Source organism: Molothrus aeneus, chromosome 5 (assembly GCF_037042795.1).
Source record: "Molothrus aeneus isolate 106 chromosome 5, BPBGC_Maene_1.0, whole genome shotgun sequence".
NCBI classification, from domain to species: domain Eukaryota; kingdom Metazoa; phylum Chordata; class Aves; order Passeriformes; family Icteridae; genus Molothrus; species Molothrus aeneus.
This window is the reverse complement of record NC_089650.1, coordinates 67,738,992-67,753,189: the sequence shown is the minus strand read 5'-3', so window position 1 is coordinate 67,753,189 and position 14,198 is coordinate 67,738,992. Positions and strand designations below refer to the sequence as shown.

The 14,198-nt window shown below is 47.1% G+C and overlaps 1 protein-coding gene across 1 annotated transcript in view; it reads left to right on the top strand.

Annotated features, from left to right (window-relative positions):
- The window catches only part of PLXNA4 (plexin A4), a 508,367-nt gene that overhangs the window by 429,724 nt on the left and 64,445 nt on the right, over positions 1 to 14,198 (top strand). Inside the window, exons 15-17 of the mRNA XM_066551057.1 lie at positions 4,523 to 4,659; positions 6,268 to 6,435; positions 13,256 to 13,349. Coding sequence (XP_066407154.1) covers positions 4,523 to 4,659; positions 6,268 to 6,435; positions 13,256 to 13,349 — 399 coding nt within the window. The remainder of the gene's footprint in view (positions 1 to 4,522; positions 4,660 to 6,267; positions 6,436 to 13,255; positions 13,350 to 14,198) is intronic.

Here is a 14,198-nt window from a genome sequence, read left to right as displayed (position 1 = left end):
TACACTTCAACGTGTCACCTTTGCTACTCCTGGAATTACTGTCTGCTTTTGATCATCCGTGTCCATCTGTGACAGCTTTTCCCTCCGCTTGCCGCCTTCCCTGCTGCCAGGGCACGAGCGCGAAGCCACCGGGGTTTTTCTCCTCTCAATACCTCCATACCTTTGTGATAGACAAAAAAAAAAACCCAAAATACAGGTACTCTCCAGCCTGCCCATCATATTCCCTCTGCCGTGTCTGCTGCTTTCACAGCGGGAGCTGTGTTTTTTTGGCTTCCTCGGGTTTTTCTGCCAGGAGGGCAGAGATGCTGTTGCAGGAATCTCGACACGCCTTGGCATCCTGCAGCGGTGCGTGGCAGCTTCAAGGGAAAGAAGATGTTTGAAAAGCAAGGAAGGGGCAGCACCTGGGAGATAAATGTCACTTCTTGACTCACAGCAAATCTTCTGGAAAATTGGTTTTTGAGAGGTTTGAAGGAAAACTTGGTTGGAGTTGGCCAATTGGTTCAGCCTTACCCTGTCTTGCAAGAATTCGAAGAGATGATGGTTTGGGCTCAACAGAGTATTTGATTTCAGTGTTTTAAGAAAGAGGTGGCTTAGTTTAGAGATGCCAGAATGGTTCTTCTCCACCTTTCTAACCAGAACTTTTAAATTCAAATAGCTGCTCGTTTGTTTTAAACTCATCTGTGATCAAAACCTGCAAATTGCATTAGAAAGTACAATAAGCCAAGAGGGAAACAAAGCTGAAATGAAATTTATGATGATCTAAATGAAATATATTTTTTTAGTTATTCATTTTCTTGCTGTGATTATTGTCCCAGTCTTTCAATGAAAAAAATATTACATTAACTGAAAAGTTTACCTTTATTCTGGCTTTAGATGAAAATATTTTGTCTCAGTGCAGGTGTTGTGGGCTGCTCCACATTTCTTCTAATTCTGCTCCTAAAATCCTTGTTTTGGGGAGCATTTCCCATCCATCCCTTTCATCTTTTCCCCTCTTGCTGCTACTGTGGAACCTCTAGAAAGGAAACCCAGGTGCAGAAGCTGTGTTTGAGTCACATCTTGCTCCTCCTGTGTTCCCAGGAGCAGTGGAATGGGAACCAAGGTCCTGACAAGCTCCATGGAGGGCAGTTTAGACCCAGCTCTGATGGTGCTGCTCTGTGGAAAACCTGTGTGCAGGAGATGCTGGAGGAAAGAAAGGGTTGGGGAGCTGAGGAAAGTTGGTAAAATCCTAGAAAATGCAGAAAATTTCCTGTCCTCTTTCCCTCATTGTCACTCTCCAGCCTATCACAGATCCACAAGACTCTCTTTACATTTTCCACCACCTTCCACCAGTGAGGAAATGGTGAATAATCTGGAGTTTTGCTGTGAATGTGCTGTGCAATATTCAGGAAGGCCACTGTGAATAATTAAAGGTTGATCACAGCTTTGAAAGCTGAGCCACAAACCCATTTGTAAGATTGGCTCCAGGCACAGCAGGGCTTTGCCAAGGAGCCTTCCTGCTGTGGCTGTGGCCTGTGAGGATCCTCAAAATGCCATGGCTGCTTTACCTACCCCAAGGAGAGGGCAGGGAACCCACCCAGGGGTGGGACAAAGTTCTTTTGAGTCTTTAACTCAGATGTTCTCTATGATTTTTGAATCAGATGCTGCTGCAGTGCTGCTGTGTAGGCTTTGGGCATCAAGTTGGCCATTCCCAACTCATTTTCTGCCAGCATCAGCCATCAAGGTCAGCAGGAATTTGTACTGGTGGGGGTGGCCATCAGTAAGGGAGCTGCCATCAGAGCTTGAGGTGGTATCCAAAATATAAATTAGCAGTCCTGAAGTGCACCCTTTGCATTTCCATACTCTTCCTGCAGTTTTTATCCCATTAAAAGAGAATGGTAGAGAATATTCCCAGAAAACCACGCTCCAGGCTTGGAGAATGGCTGGAATGCTGCCCAGTGGAAAAGGACCTGTGGCTGAACATGAGGCCAGGTGTGTCCAGGTGGCCAAGAAGCCGATGGGCACCTGGATTGTATCAGGAATAGTGTGGCCAGCAGGACCAGGGCAGTGCCCACCCTACTGTGCTGGGCATTGCTGAGACCCCACCTCAAATCCTGGATCCAGTTTTGAGCTCCTCAGGGAAGGGAACAGAGCTGGGGAAGGGTCTGGAGAACCAGGAGGGGCTGAGGGAGCTGGGAAGGGTCTGGAGAACCAGGAGAGGCTGAGGGAGCTGGGAAGGGTCTGGAGAACCAGGAGGGGCTGAGGGAGCTGGGAAGGGTCTGGAGAACCAGGAGGGGCTGAGGGAGCTGGGCAGGGGCTGAGCCTGGAGCAAAGGAGGCTCAGGGGGCCCTTGTGGCTCTGCACAAGTCCCTGCCAGGAAGGCACAGCCGGGGGGGTCGGGCTGTGCTCCAGGGAACAGGGACAGGAGCAGAGGGAACAACCTCAGGCTGGGCCGGGGCAGCCTCAGGGGGGATTTTGGGATAACTTCTTGATGAAAAGGTTGCCAAGCACTGGCACAGGCTGCCCATGGAAGTGGTGAATCATTGTCCTTGGAAGTGTTCAAGGTGCTTAGACAGGTGCTTTAGTTGTGGCCTTGCCAGTGCTGGGTTAATGCCTGGACTTGCAGATCATAGGGGTCTTTTCAAAAACCTCAAAAATTCCATGATTATAAGTATAAAACCAGATTCCAAGCCATCAGGTGAAAATCAGCCAGGTTTAAACAAAGAAAGTGCCCAGCTCTGACAGCAGATCCTTCTACAGAGCTGTAAGTCCGGTTTTCATGTTCTGCCCTTCCTCCAAGAGCTGCATTTAGAACAGGAGCAAAATGGAAAAATGGAAATCTTGCCGCTGTTTTTCAAAATGATTAAACCAGAGGGGCCTGGGAACAGAGGTGGCTCTGTGTATGTGAGAGTGGGAGCTGTGGGGTGTGTCAGGTGGTTTTATAAACATGGATTAATGGTCTCCAAAGCTCAATAAGGTGACTGCATGATGTACCTGCTCGCTCAGAGGAGCTGAGAGCTTCAAGCACTTGTGTCATCATTCTTAAAGAGAGGGGAAAGAAATAATCTTCATTTAAATGCATATAGTAGCTTTTCACTTGGGACTGAATGGAAAGTTTTTCTATTAAAATGCAAATGAAAGAATAAACTGTAACACCAAATTTCTCCCTGAATATTGATGTCTCCTCTCTGCATTGTGGTAACAGGGTGATCTGTGCCTTCAGAGCGCGAGTATTTTATCTTGATTTGGGGAAGAAGGGAGGGTGGCAAGGTAAGAAAAAGAGTTTTGAGATTTGGGGCCTCTAAAGGAATTGTGCCCCTTTTTTGATGTATTAACACAATGCTGTGTTAGGCTGGGAAAAGAGGCTCAGAAAATCAGCAGGAAAAGGGAAAAGGTGTTCAAAGGACAGTGCTGCTCCTGTGGCTGTTGCATTTCAGAGAAGCACCACCACCATGTCTCAGTGAAGGACAGCTCAAGGCTGCCTCAACATCCAGGTCAGATAAGAGAAAGATTTAGGATCGTGTATGGCCATTTTACACCAGGGCAGGTCCAGGATGGACATCAGGAGGAATTTCTTCATGGAAAGGGTTGTTGAACGTCGGAATTGCACCAGGAGGTGATGGAGTCCCATCCCTAGAGGCATTCAAAGAACAGCTGGATGAGATCTGTTCTGGTTGTCAAGGTGGGGATGGGTCACAGGTTGGACTGGATGACCTTGGAGGTCTTTCCCAACCTCAGTGATTCTGGCATCCTGTGTGGGAGAGGCAAGAGCAAACTCAGACGTTCTGCTGAGCCCTCCTCCATCCAAGGGGGAATGGCTTCCCACTGCCAAAGGGCAGGGTTAAATGGAATATTGGGAAGGAGTTGTTCCCTGTGAGGATGGTGAGGTCAAAGAAGCTGTGCCTCATCCCTGGCAGTGTCCAAGGCCAGGCTGGACAGGGGTTGGAGCACCCTGGGATAGTGGGAGGTGTCCCTGCCCATGGCTGGGGTGGGACTGGCTGATCTTTAAGGTCTCTTCCCACCCAAACTCTCCTGTGATTCTGAGAATCAATAAAGTTGAGCGATCTTCTCAAAACCAAACCATTTTCATCACTTGTGAGTCCCACAGTTTGGAGGTGGAAATTCCCCATTAAGCTCCAATCAAACCAGTTCAGTGCCTGAGTTACCCTGCAGAGCTGGTGGTGTGTGACAGCAGAAAGAGCCCTGGGCTGTGCCAAACAAGCAGTGGAGATGAGAGGTTGTGACCCAAGGTGCTCCAGGCATGGACCTGTCCTTGTAGGAATATTTCTGAGTGGGTACAAGGGCAGATCTCATTTTGGAGGAGTGAGAGTAGACTGGGGTTGGGTCTGAACTCATCCCACCAAAACTGGCACTCGAGCAGAGTGTCTCTGACAGGTCTGGTGTCACCACAGGCTCCTTTATCAGCCAGATGTGGCCAACTTCAGAAGCCCAGATTAATCCTTGGGGTTGCCTCCCTCTCTCCAGCACTCACAGGAGAGGGAAGGTCTCTGTGCTGTGTCTCCAACACCTCCCTTTGCCTCCACAGACTCTGACCCTCTCTGACCTGAAGCCGAAGCGAGGACCAGTGTCGGGTGGCACCCAAGTGACAATCACAGGCAACAACCTCAACGCTGGCAGCAATGTCATTGTGACCTTTGGGAGACAGCCCTGCCTCTTCTACAGGTACAGATGAGCCCTCCCTGCTGCTCATGCCTGAGTTCAAAAGATTAAATGCCACTTAAAGTCAGGAAACTTCTCCTGCAGCCCTGACACCTTGTTCCTCAAGCGCCTCCTTTGCTGCAACAGGACTTGTGCATTCTGCACCATGCACAGCCTTGCTGGCCATGTTTTGGGGAGAGAAAATAGGATTTATTTCATTGTTTTGACTGGTATTTGATGTGCTTTTTCCCGTGGCCTCTTGTCAGATTTCAGTACAATTCTCCACGGTCCTGCGCTCTGCTACTTGCTATGGGAGTGCGTCGTTTAAAAGATTCATTTTCATGTCCCTGCTTTAGTGGAGGTGACAAAGAAAATCTGACAACATCAGTTCGAAGTACTAAACCACCTCCCTTTTATCCCAGAACAGTCCTGTAGTGCTAAGAAATGGATGATTTGCAACATTTCAGCTCCGTGTTGGCTCCTGCTCAATGGCGCTTCAGAGAGGCTTAATGTCAGTGTTACCTGCTGGATGTTCCCTGATCCCTGTGAGAATGAGTCTGAATCCCATTCCCAGGGGCTCCTGCAGCTCCAAACTACCCTGAGCAACACATTTTGCTGCCAGTAGAGATGGGGGCTGAAGATGAAGTTGGCACATTTCTCCCAAATATGTCCTTGGCAGAGGAAAAGCTCATTCACAGGAGACCTGGGAGCACTGCCCTGGGGCAATGCCCTTCCCTCTCCTGGCTGTGGGGATCCTCTTTAGCAGCCTGTCATGACTGTGGAGCGATCCAGCATCCAAAATTCAGCAGGGTGAAGTCACAGGCTGTGATTTGAAATGCCAAGTGGGAGCCACAGCTGCTTGGAGATGCTCACTGAAGGCTGGGGAATTTTAGGAGGGATTGAGCATTGTCTTTTGGGGGAATTTAGAGGGCACCTGGAGGGTGCAGTCATTGGAGGTGGCTTACACCCCCATTTTAGGGGTATAAGGTGAGGCTGCATCACAAATCACAGGACTGGGAAGTCTGAGAATGTTTGGTGCCTGGATTTTTGACTCATTTTGAAAGGAATGCGGACCTGGAGCTGGTTTTGAGCCCTGCCAAAAAGGAAAAGTTTATGCAGAATCCTCTTTAATCATAAAATGCTTCCCACTATATTAGCACTTCTAGAGGTCCCAGGCATGCTACAAACTGCACTTAAAACAAGACTTACAGTCCTAATGCAAAGCAAACTTTATGATCCCAGACCACAAAGCTGAGGTGCAAACACCCCTTTTACGAGCTGCTGCTGCACATGTCTGCAGGCAGGAAGGAAACATCCATCAAATATTTAATCACAGAGAAATACTTCTGCAGAGAGGCCTGGTTTGGACTGCCCTTGGGGTTCAGATTTTACTCTGAGTCCTGAGAGATGAGTGCTCTTGTGGTTTTATTTAAACCAGTGAAAAGGCAATGCCACTTCCCCAGAGACTGCTACAGAAACATAAATGGGTCACACTGAGTTCCACCTCTTCAGTGCACAGGACATAAGAATAAATTTGGGGCCACAGGACATAAGAATAAATAGTTGGGCTCTTTTTGGCACCATCTTGCTGCTGGTAGCACCTGGTTCACATTTACTTTCTCCACCTCCCAGGAGATCCACGAAGCACATTGTCTGTAACACCACAGCCTCCTATGAAGGCTTTGAGAAGGTGAAGGTGTCTGTGAGAGTGGACAAGGCCAAGATCCATCAGGAGCTGCACTATGAATATGTAGAGGATCCCACCATCCTGAGGATCGAGCCTGAGTGGAGCATCTTTAGGTGAGAATCCCAGGAAAACCCTTCTCCCAACTCCCATGGTTTTTTAAAGGAGCACTGCACTGATAACTTTGGCCCTTGGTGTAGAAAATTGATTTCCAAGCGTTGTGTCCAGCAAGAATTTGCGCAGGGAAACTTTCCAGAGCCAATAGATCCCTCAGGGTGGATTAGAGTGAAGTGACACTGAATGATCAGTGTTTGTATAATATAATATAATATATATGTAAATATATATATATATATACATAAGTAGATATATACATTATATATGTAAATATATATTATATATATATATGTATATAGGTTTATTTTAGAACAATTTGGTTTTAAGGGGAAGCAGCTACAAAGCCATTTTGGTTGTTATTATCTCTAGCAATATGAAAATACAAAAGCCTAAAAATATCACATAAGAAAATGGGTAGGAAAGAAAATGAAAGGATGAGAATAGAAAAATTGCACCACTCATAGGTTCCACAGAACTTGGTCATTGCAATTTTGATGTCAGTCAGTTGAAGTGATGGTCACAGACTGGATCCATCAGAGGACAAGGGGCATCCCAAAGAAATTATGAGCAAAATCCCCAGAACACAACCTCTGTTGGGTTTATACTCAGCTGGAATACCCAGCGGGGAGTTTCCCACTGGATGATGGAAAGCTGTGGATCAGGGACACCTAGATGATGGAATGTGGTGCATCATGAGTTTTTGACACCTCCAAAGTCGACACAGCTGCCCCTTGCACCAGCCCAGTTGGCTCCATTATGTCCCATCCTGGCCCAGCAGCAGAGTGAGCACCTCAGGGGCTCTGTGTGAATGTCCCAGCACTGCCCTGGCCAGGGGAGTTACCACAGCTGAGCTCACTTGATGCCTCAGGTTTTAGCTTTTATATTTTTCACATTCTGAGCTGCTTTAGTGTGTGGGTCTGAGCTCCATATTATGGGATGGTGAGCTCTGTGCGCAGAGCAGGGAGACAAAACAATTCCTGCTCCAGCTGGGCACCAAGGACAAATGACCCAAATCTCAGCCCAGGAGCACAAACCCCGTGGGCTGGAGAGAGAAAAACAAGCAGGGTGGGACTGCAGGGGCTAAAGCTGGAATGGGACAATGAACTGCAAGATGCAAATGGAGCAGAACTGATCCCAGGGAGAGACCCCGGGAGTGCTGGTGCATTTTGGGGCCATTTTGGTTCATCTTGGGTGCAGCCCTGGCTGGGCTCTTGTGCTGCCCAAGGTGCATCCATGGAGGAGATCCTTGGAACGAATCCCTGCTTTATTCTGGGACTCTGCCCAGCCTCTGCTCTAGCTCAGCCTTCTCAAGGCATCATACTTGATAGGGACAAAGTTCCCACCTCCCAGGGTTGGCTCTTTCCTTATCTGGTCCCACACCAGCTGCAGCCTGAGCTGAGCTGAGCTTGCCCCTGGCACCTGGGTGGGTGCTTTGCCCATGGCAGCTTCCCCTGAGTATTTGAGCCACCAGCATCCCAGTGTCTCTTCTAGAATCACATTCTTGTCCCTTGACCTGGGAGGACTGGACAATAGTATCACGTTTATCTCATCCCAAGTTCCCTCCACACTCCAAATTCTGTTTGTAGGTGTATTTGGGATGGGGTGGTTCCCGTGGTCATGGATGAGCAGCTGCTTCTTTGCAGTTTGCTACAGTGGGAAAATGTCTTTCCATGATTTTAGCAATATTTAAGCCATGAACCATTCCATTCTCTCACACTTTGCAAGATGTAATTCCTACCTTTCCCACAGCCTTCATGGACTTGAAATTCCTACAAGTCCCACAGCCCTCATGGACTTGAAATTCCCACATTTCCCACAGCCCTTATGGACTTGAAATTCCTATATTTCCCACAGCCTCCATGGACTTGAAATTTCTACATTTTTCAAAGCCCTCATGGACTTGAAATTCCTACAGTTCTCATAGCCTTCTGGACTTGAAATTCCCACATTTCCTCCAGCCCTCATGGACTTGAAATCCCCACATTTCTGCCAGCCTTCATGGACTTGAAATTTCTACATTTCTCACAGCCTTCATGGCCTTGATTCCTCAGGACTAAGCACTGCCTGCTTGGCCATGGTGCCTGGAAGCCCCAGGGCTCTGTCCTGAGATGAAACACAATGGGAGCCCTGCTCCCTGCCCCATCCAAGAGCCTTTCTCCTCGTTAGGGATCCCTTTTTCTCTTCACCCCCTTGATGCTGCTTTGGTGAATTCACAGGGCTCACATGAAGGTGCCTGAGAGCAGCGTTTGCCCTGGTTGTGGAAAGCATCCAAGCGATCCCCAAACTCTCAGAAGCCTGGAGGAACGGCCTCAGGAAGGGAGAAATTGGTCATTAAATGCACTGGTATTTCCTTGAAAAGATCCAAAATAAGAAATCCTAGTCTCCCCTCATTCATCCAGGCAGCTCTCTGCTTCCCTGTCAAACTGGACTGATTGGAGTCCCTGGGGATTAGGAGCAGGGCTTGTAAATCCCCCCACTTCAGCTCCCATCCCAAAGATGTTTTCACAAATCAATTAGTGCCTTTAATTACCGTGAGGGAATTTACTGATTTAGCTGGAGTCTTTGAGTCTTTGCACATTGGGCTTGAAGCTTTAATGTCAGGATTTTCCATCTGGGGCTTTTATTTCCAGTCAGAGTCCAGGTTATCAGTGAAATGAGAAATCACTTTACTCCCTTAGAAAGCCAGTTCAGTGCTGCTTAAAAAGGTGCAAGATTGACAGCCTAGGAGAGTGAATTCCTGAAAATCCCCTGGAAAGCTGCAGCACAGGGACCTTCCTCTTCCTCTTCCTCTCTGGCCTCAGGTGTGGCTGGGATGTGAGGAGTTCTCCACAGCCTCCTTGCTCCTTGATTTCTCTGCTGAAGCTGCCAGGCAGAGGAGAAGGAGCAGCCAAGGAGATGCCTCAGGTGTGATAGCAAAGCTTTGCCCAGCCTGGAGGTGCAGGGACTCTGTGTCCCATGGCTGGATGGGTGGGATCTCCCATCCCAAATCCCAAATCCCAGAAAAAATGGAAATAAGGGTCAGGTGTTTGTTTAGGGAGTACTGGGTTATTTTTGGGGTGTGTAGCTGCCTGTATGGATGGGATCTCCCATCCCAAATCCCAAATCCCAAATCTCAGAAAAATGGAAATAAGGGTGAGGTGTTTGTTTAGGGAGTACTGGGTTATTTGTGGGGTGTGTAGCTGCTGGGATGGATGGGATCTTCCATCCCAAATCCCAGAAAAAATGGAAATAAGGGTGAGGTGCTTATTTAGGGGGTACTGGGTTATTTGTGGGGTGTGTAGCTGCTGGGATGGATGGGATCTCCCATCCCAAATCCCAGAAAAAATGGAAATAAGGGTGAGGTGCTTGTTTAGGGGGTACTGGGTTATTTGTGGGGTGTGTAGCTCCCTGTATGGATGGGATCTCCCATCCCAAATCCCAAATCCCAAATCTCAGAAAAATGGAAATAAGGGTGAGGCGTTTGTTTAGGGGGTACTGGGTTATTTGTGGGGTTTGTAGCTGCTAGAATGGATGGGATCTTCCATCCCAAATCCCAGAAAAATGGAAATAAGGGTGAGGTGCTTATTTAGGGGGTACTAGGTTATTTGTGGGGTATGTAGCTGCTGGGATGAGTGGCTGGGAGTCTCGTCACTCATGGAATTAATAAGGCTGGAAAAGACCTCCAAGATAATTGACTCCAATTCTTTACCCAGCACTGTCACATCCACCACCAAAATGTGTCCCCAAGTGACACATCCACACAGCTTTTGAACACTTCCAGGTACTATTTGAGCATTTCCAGGGATGGAGCATTTTTTGTGTACAACCTCTCCCCTTTGCTTTCTTCATCTGAAATCAGGAAGCATCAACTTGTGCATTTTTAACCAGACCTCCCCAATTTCATCCTCTTTCTTAAGCACTTTTGAGTCACTCCAAAGGTTGGACAACCCTGGAGAGTGAAGATGGAATATCCAGGATTACCAGGGGGGTTTGTGGTGTCAGGGAGAGTTTTAGGTGCTGTAACTGTGGGGCTGAGCTGCTCCCAGGGAGAGATGATTGCCACTAAACCAGCTTTGCAAAACCAGTGAATGAATGCACCAAGCCTGGCTTAAAACCTTTATTTTTCAGAACAATAAAGAAAAGATTACTGCTAATTTATTTCCGTAGCCAAAAAAAAAAAAAAAAAGTCATGCTGGGCTGGCAAGTAAATAAAATTTTATGAGCTCCATTAATACTTTTGATCTGAGTTTGATTTGAGTTACATCCAGCAATTACTAGAGTCTGAAGGCAGAAAATGATACTCTCAGGGTTTTTTGGGGCAATAAACTGTTAAATTCTGAGGGCTTTTGGCACCTCTGTTATTTTGCTGGGCAGCAGCAGGTCTCCAGGCTCTGATCCCACCTGGCTGAGCATCCAGATGCAGACACAAATGCCATTGGCCGGCGATTTTCAAGGCAAGAAACAGTTTTATTTCCTTTCTTTTCAAGCCAGAGAGGGTTTAGGGGTGATTTTAAGTCTTCAGCAAACAAAAAACTGCTTTACCTTTTTTCTTTCCCTCTCTCTGGTCAGGTGCTGTGGCTGTGTTTATTACCTGTGGTCTGAGCCTGCAAGCTCAGATTCCAACCCAAATAGAGGATTTTTAACTTGTGGGTTTAAAGCTGTGTGTACGGATTTGGTTGATTAAATAAAAGGATTTGTCTTTATATAGACACACATACCTGTAGGTGTGTTCACACATTGGATTTTTGTGGAACACATAAAACTTTCAGCCAAGTAAAGATATAAAATCCCATCTAGCTTGAATCAGCAGAGATTAATTATATTCGTAATTATATTATTATTAAATTATATAATAATAGCAATAAAATTGTATTTTTATTATTGTTATAAAGGCTCACAGCCAAAATTCAGAAGATCCAGGACAGTGGAGAAAGAACAATTTGGTTTATACACTTCTGGGTTTTGAAGAATTCTCTCTGGATGATGTCAGGAATCTTTACAGGGAAGCTGAATTTTGGAGAGAGGATATTTTTTTCTGTAAAGCAGGGAAGGTCTATTGTAAGCAGATGTGTGACTTCATCAGGATCCCTTGTGCATTCAAAAAAACTCATCCAGATCTTATGGAAACAACAAAACGTGGGTTTGCACTGTAAAATTTCCCATTATAGTTGATATTTCAGAGAGAAAAAAACTTGAGATACTCTGCAGAGCTCAAGGTCAAATATTGCCCTAACCATGGACCAGTCCAGCCCTTGAGTGAAAGACCACGAGGATCCTCCCAGAGAAGTGTCCCCAGACATCTGCTGAGAGATGTGGTTGTGCCAATTCTCTCTGGATGAACCCCAAAAGTGTTTGGTTCATCAGTGTGGGTGCCACTGCAGGGGCTGGAGCAGAGCTCACCCAGACCTGGCAGCTCTCCTGTGAGTGTTTGCATTCACTCCTGCCTCCCCAGCTGATTAATAATGGAAGATAAATCAGGAGCACTGCAAACAAAGGTCAGAAACGGGGGAGATTTGTTGCCTTCTTCCTCCCAGGGTGTTTATTCTCCGGTGTTTTCTCATTTATAATGCACATGCTTCACCTTTCCTGTATGTGCAGCTTTACCTGGGGGCAGGAAAGGGATTCTGAACTTTCTTCTCACAACCCCATTGATTTCCACATGGCCTCCCCTTCCCAGCAGGAAATAAACTGCATCCTGGACAGTGTCCAAAGGGAGTTATAGAGGCAGGTGCTGAAACTGCTGAGAGCACTACTCACCCTGGGAAACCCTCAGAGATGGGGCTGTGTGCTGATGGCATTTCCTCCCCCTGTCCTGGCTGTGTGAGCCCTGACAGGGGAAGGTTTTGCTTTCTTGGACATCTCTTCTCCTTTCAGCCCTGGATCACTCTGCCCCCACCTCCTGCTGTACCAGCCCTGCATCGATACCCAGAGGCTGCCTGATATGGCAGTTTCAGCAAGCGTTTTTCTTCACTTATTGTAAGAGCCTACATGAGGGATGTGGGACTCCAGGCAGCTCTCCAAAATGCAGTTTATTGTATCCAAAATGCAGTTTATTGTATCCAAGGTGTCACAGCAGCCCAGGGCTGTGGGTGACAGAGCTGTGCCCACAGCTGTCAGCTCCAGCTGCAGGCAGCCCTGCAGACCCTTTGGTTTTGGTTACAGTGCATTAGAGACTTTTCTTTGCTCAGCATCTTCATGCAGTAGAACCAATCTATACCTGAACTGTTATCTACAGCCTGTCATAACTACTGTAATTACCATATTCATGTTACTGTTCTCCAATCACTCCAAGTTAGTGCATTACAGTTTAAGCTAGAAGTTGTTTTTCAGTTTTCTTGCAGTGGAAAATTCTGAGACCTTTTTTCTACTTGCACCATTTGCTGCCTTGTTTGCCTGTGCTCTCTTTGTGCTTGGTAAAAACATCTTCTTGTTTGGGGTGGGTTTATCCTTTGCTCTAAGCCATAAAAACCCCTTCTAACTAACACACCCTTTGCCTCCTTGGTTAGCCAGTGAGACTGGCTCAGCAATTCTTTTCTTCTATATCAAAACTTGCTTCCATCTCTATTCCTTCATCAGACTCCACATTTAAAAATCTTTCTGCCAAGCACACATCTCTGTGAGACTTTCTTGTCAAACTTTCATTCTTCCCAACAACTTATTTCTCCCCTTATGAATGAATGCAAACTTGTTTTGTTCTTCCTTCCCTCTTTACGGGACCATGAGACGTGGTCAGACACTTTGCAACCAACATTTAGGAACACAGATCACCCATTCCTGGTGTGATGGGTTCTGACATCCATCACCTGGGTTCATTCTTTAATTCCATTTCTTATTCTCCAGTGGCAACACTCCCATTGCTGTGTGGGGAACTCACCTGGACCTCATCCAAAACCCCCAGATCCGAGCAAAGCACGGTGGAAAGGAGCATGTCAATGTGAGTATGACTGCAGAGCTGGAATATTGGTAATATTCCAATAGGAGGGGACATGCCACGCTGGGGACAGGGGCTGGCTGACACCTCTGGAGCTTGAAATCTCCTATTGCAGCCCAAAAAAGAAGGCATGGTTTGTTTCCAGAAATATTACCCCATCCCTGAAGGACACACGCACAAAAAGAAGGTTTTTGGCAGGGCTGGAACCAAACTTCAGGGCCTCCTGAGACCTTCACCTTTGTCTTTGCTTCTCCAGCTTGCTGGGATTCATTTCAGGTAACCTGATATCCAAACTGGAATCCTGAGCACAACTGAGCATGCACTGCACAAACACTTGTGGAAAAACAGCCAGAGTGTGAGACCTAATTGGAAGGAGGTAGTGAGGTTCTGACTAATCTGTGCTGTGCAAAAAATCTTCTTCAAGGGAAGAATCTTCTATTTCCAGAAGGAAACAAAGTCAGGGGAAGATGCTGACACTGGCAAGAGAGGCTGAGCTCTCTCTCCAGAGGCACAGGAGGCCCTGTTGAAGTGCAAACTGCTCCACACACCTGCCCCAGCAAGGCTTTCCTAACCCCTGCCCAGCCTTGATTGTGTGTTGGGGAATAAGAATAACCCATTCTCCTCCCTCTCCCTGAGAGCCATCTGCCCACCAGGAAGGGTGGGGGCATTTCCCATAAACACTCCTTGGTTTTGGTCTCTTTTCCCCCAGAACTGTGAGGTGCAGAACAGCACAGAGATGACCTGCCAGGGTCCCTATTTCCCGTAAACATTTTGGGTGTCTTTCCCCAGAACTGTGAGGTGCAGAACAGCACAGAGATGACCTGCCAGGGTCCCTATTCCCATTAATATTTT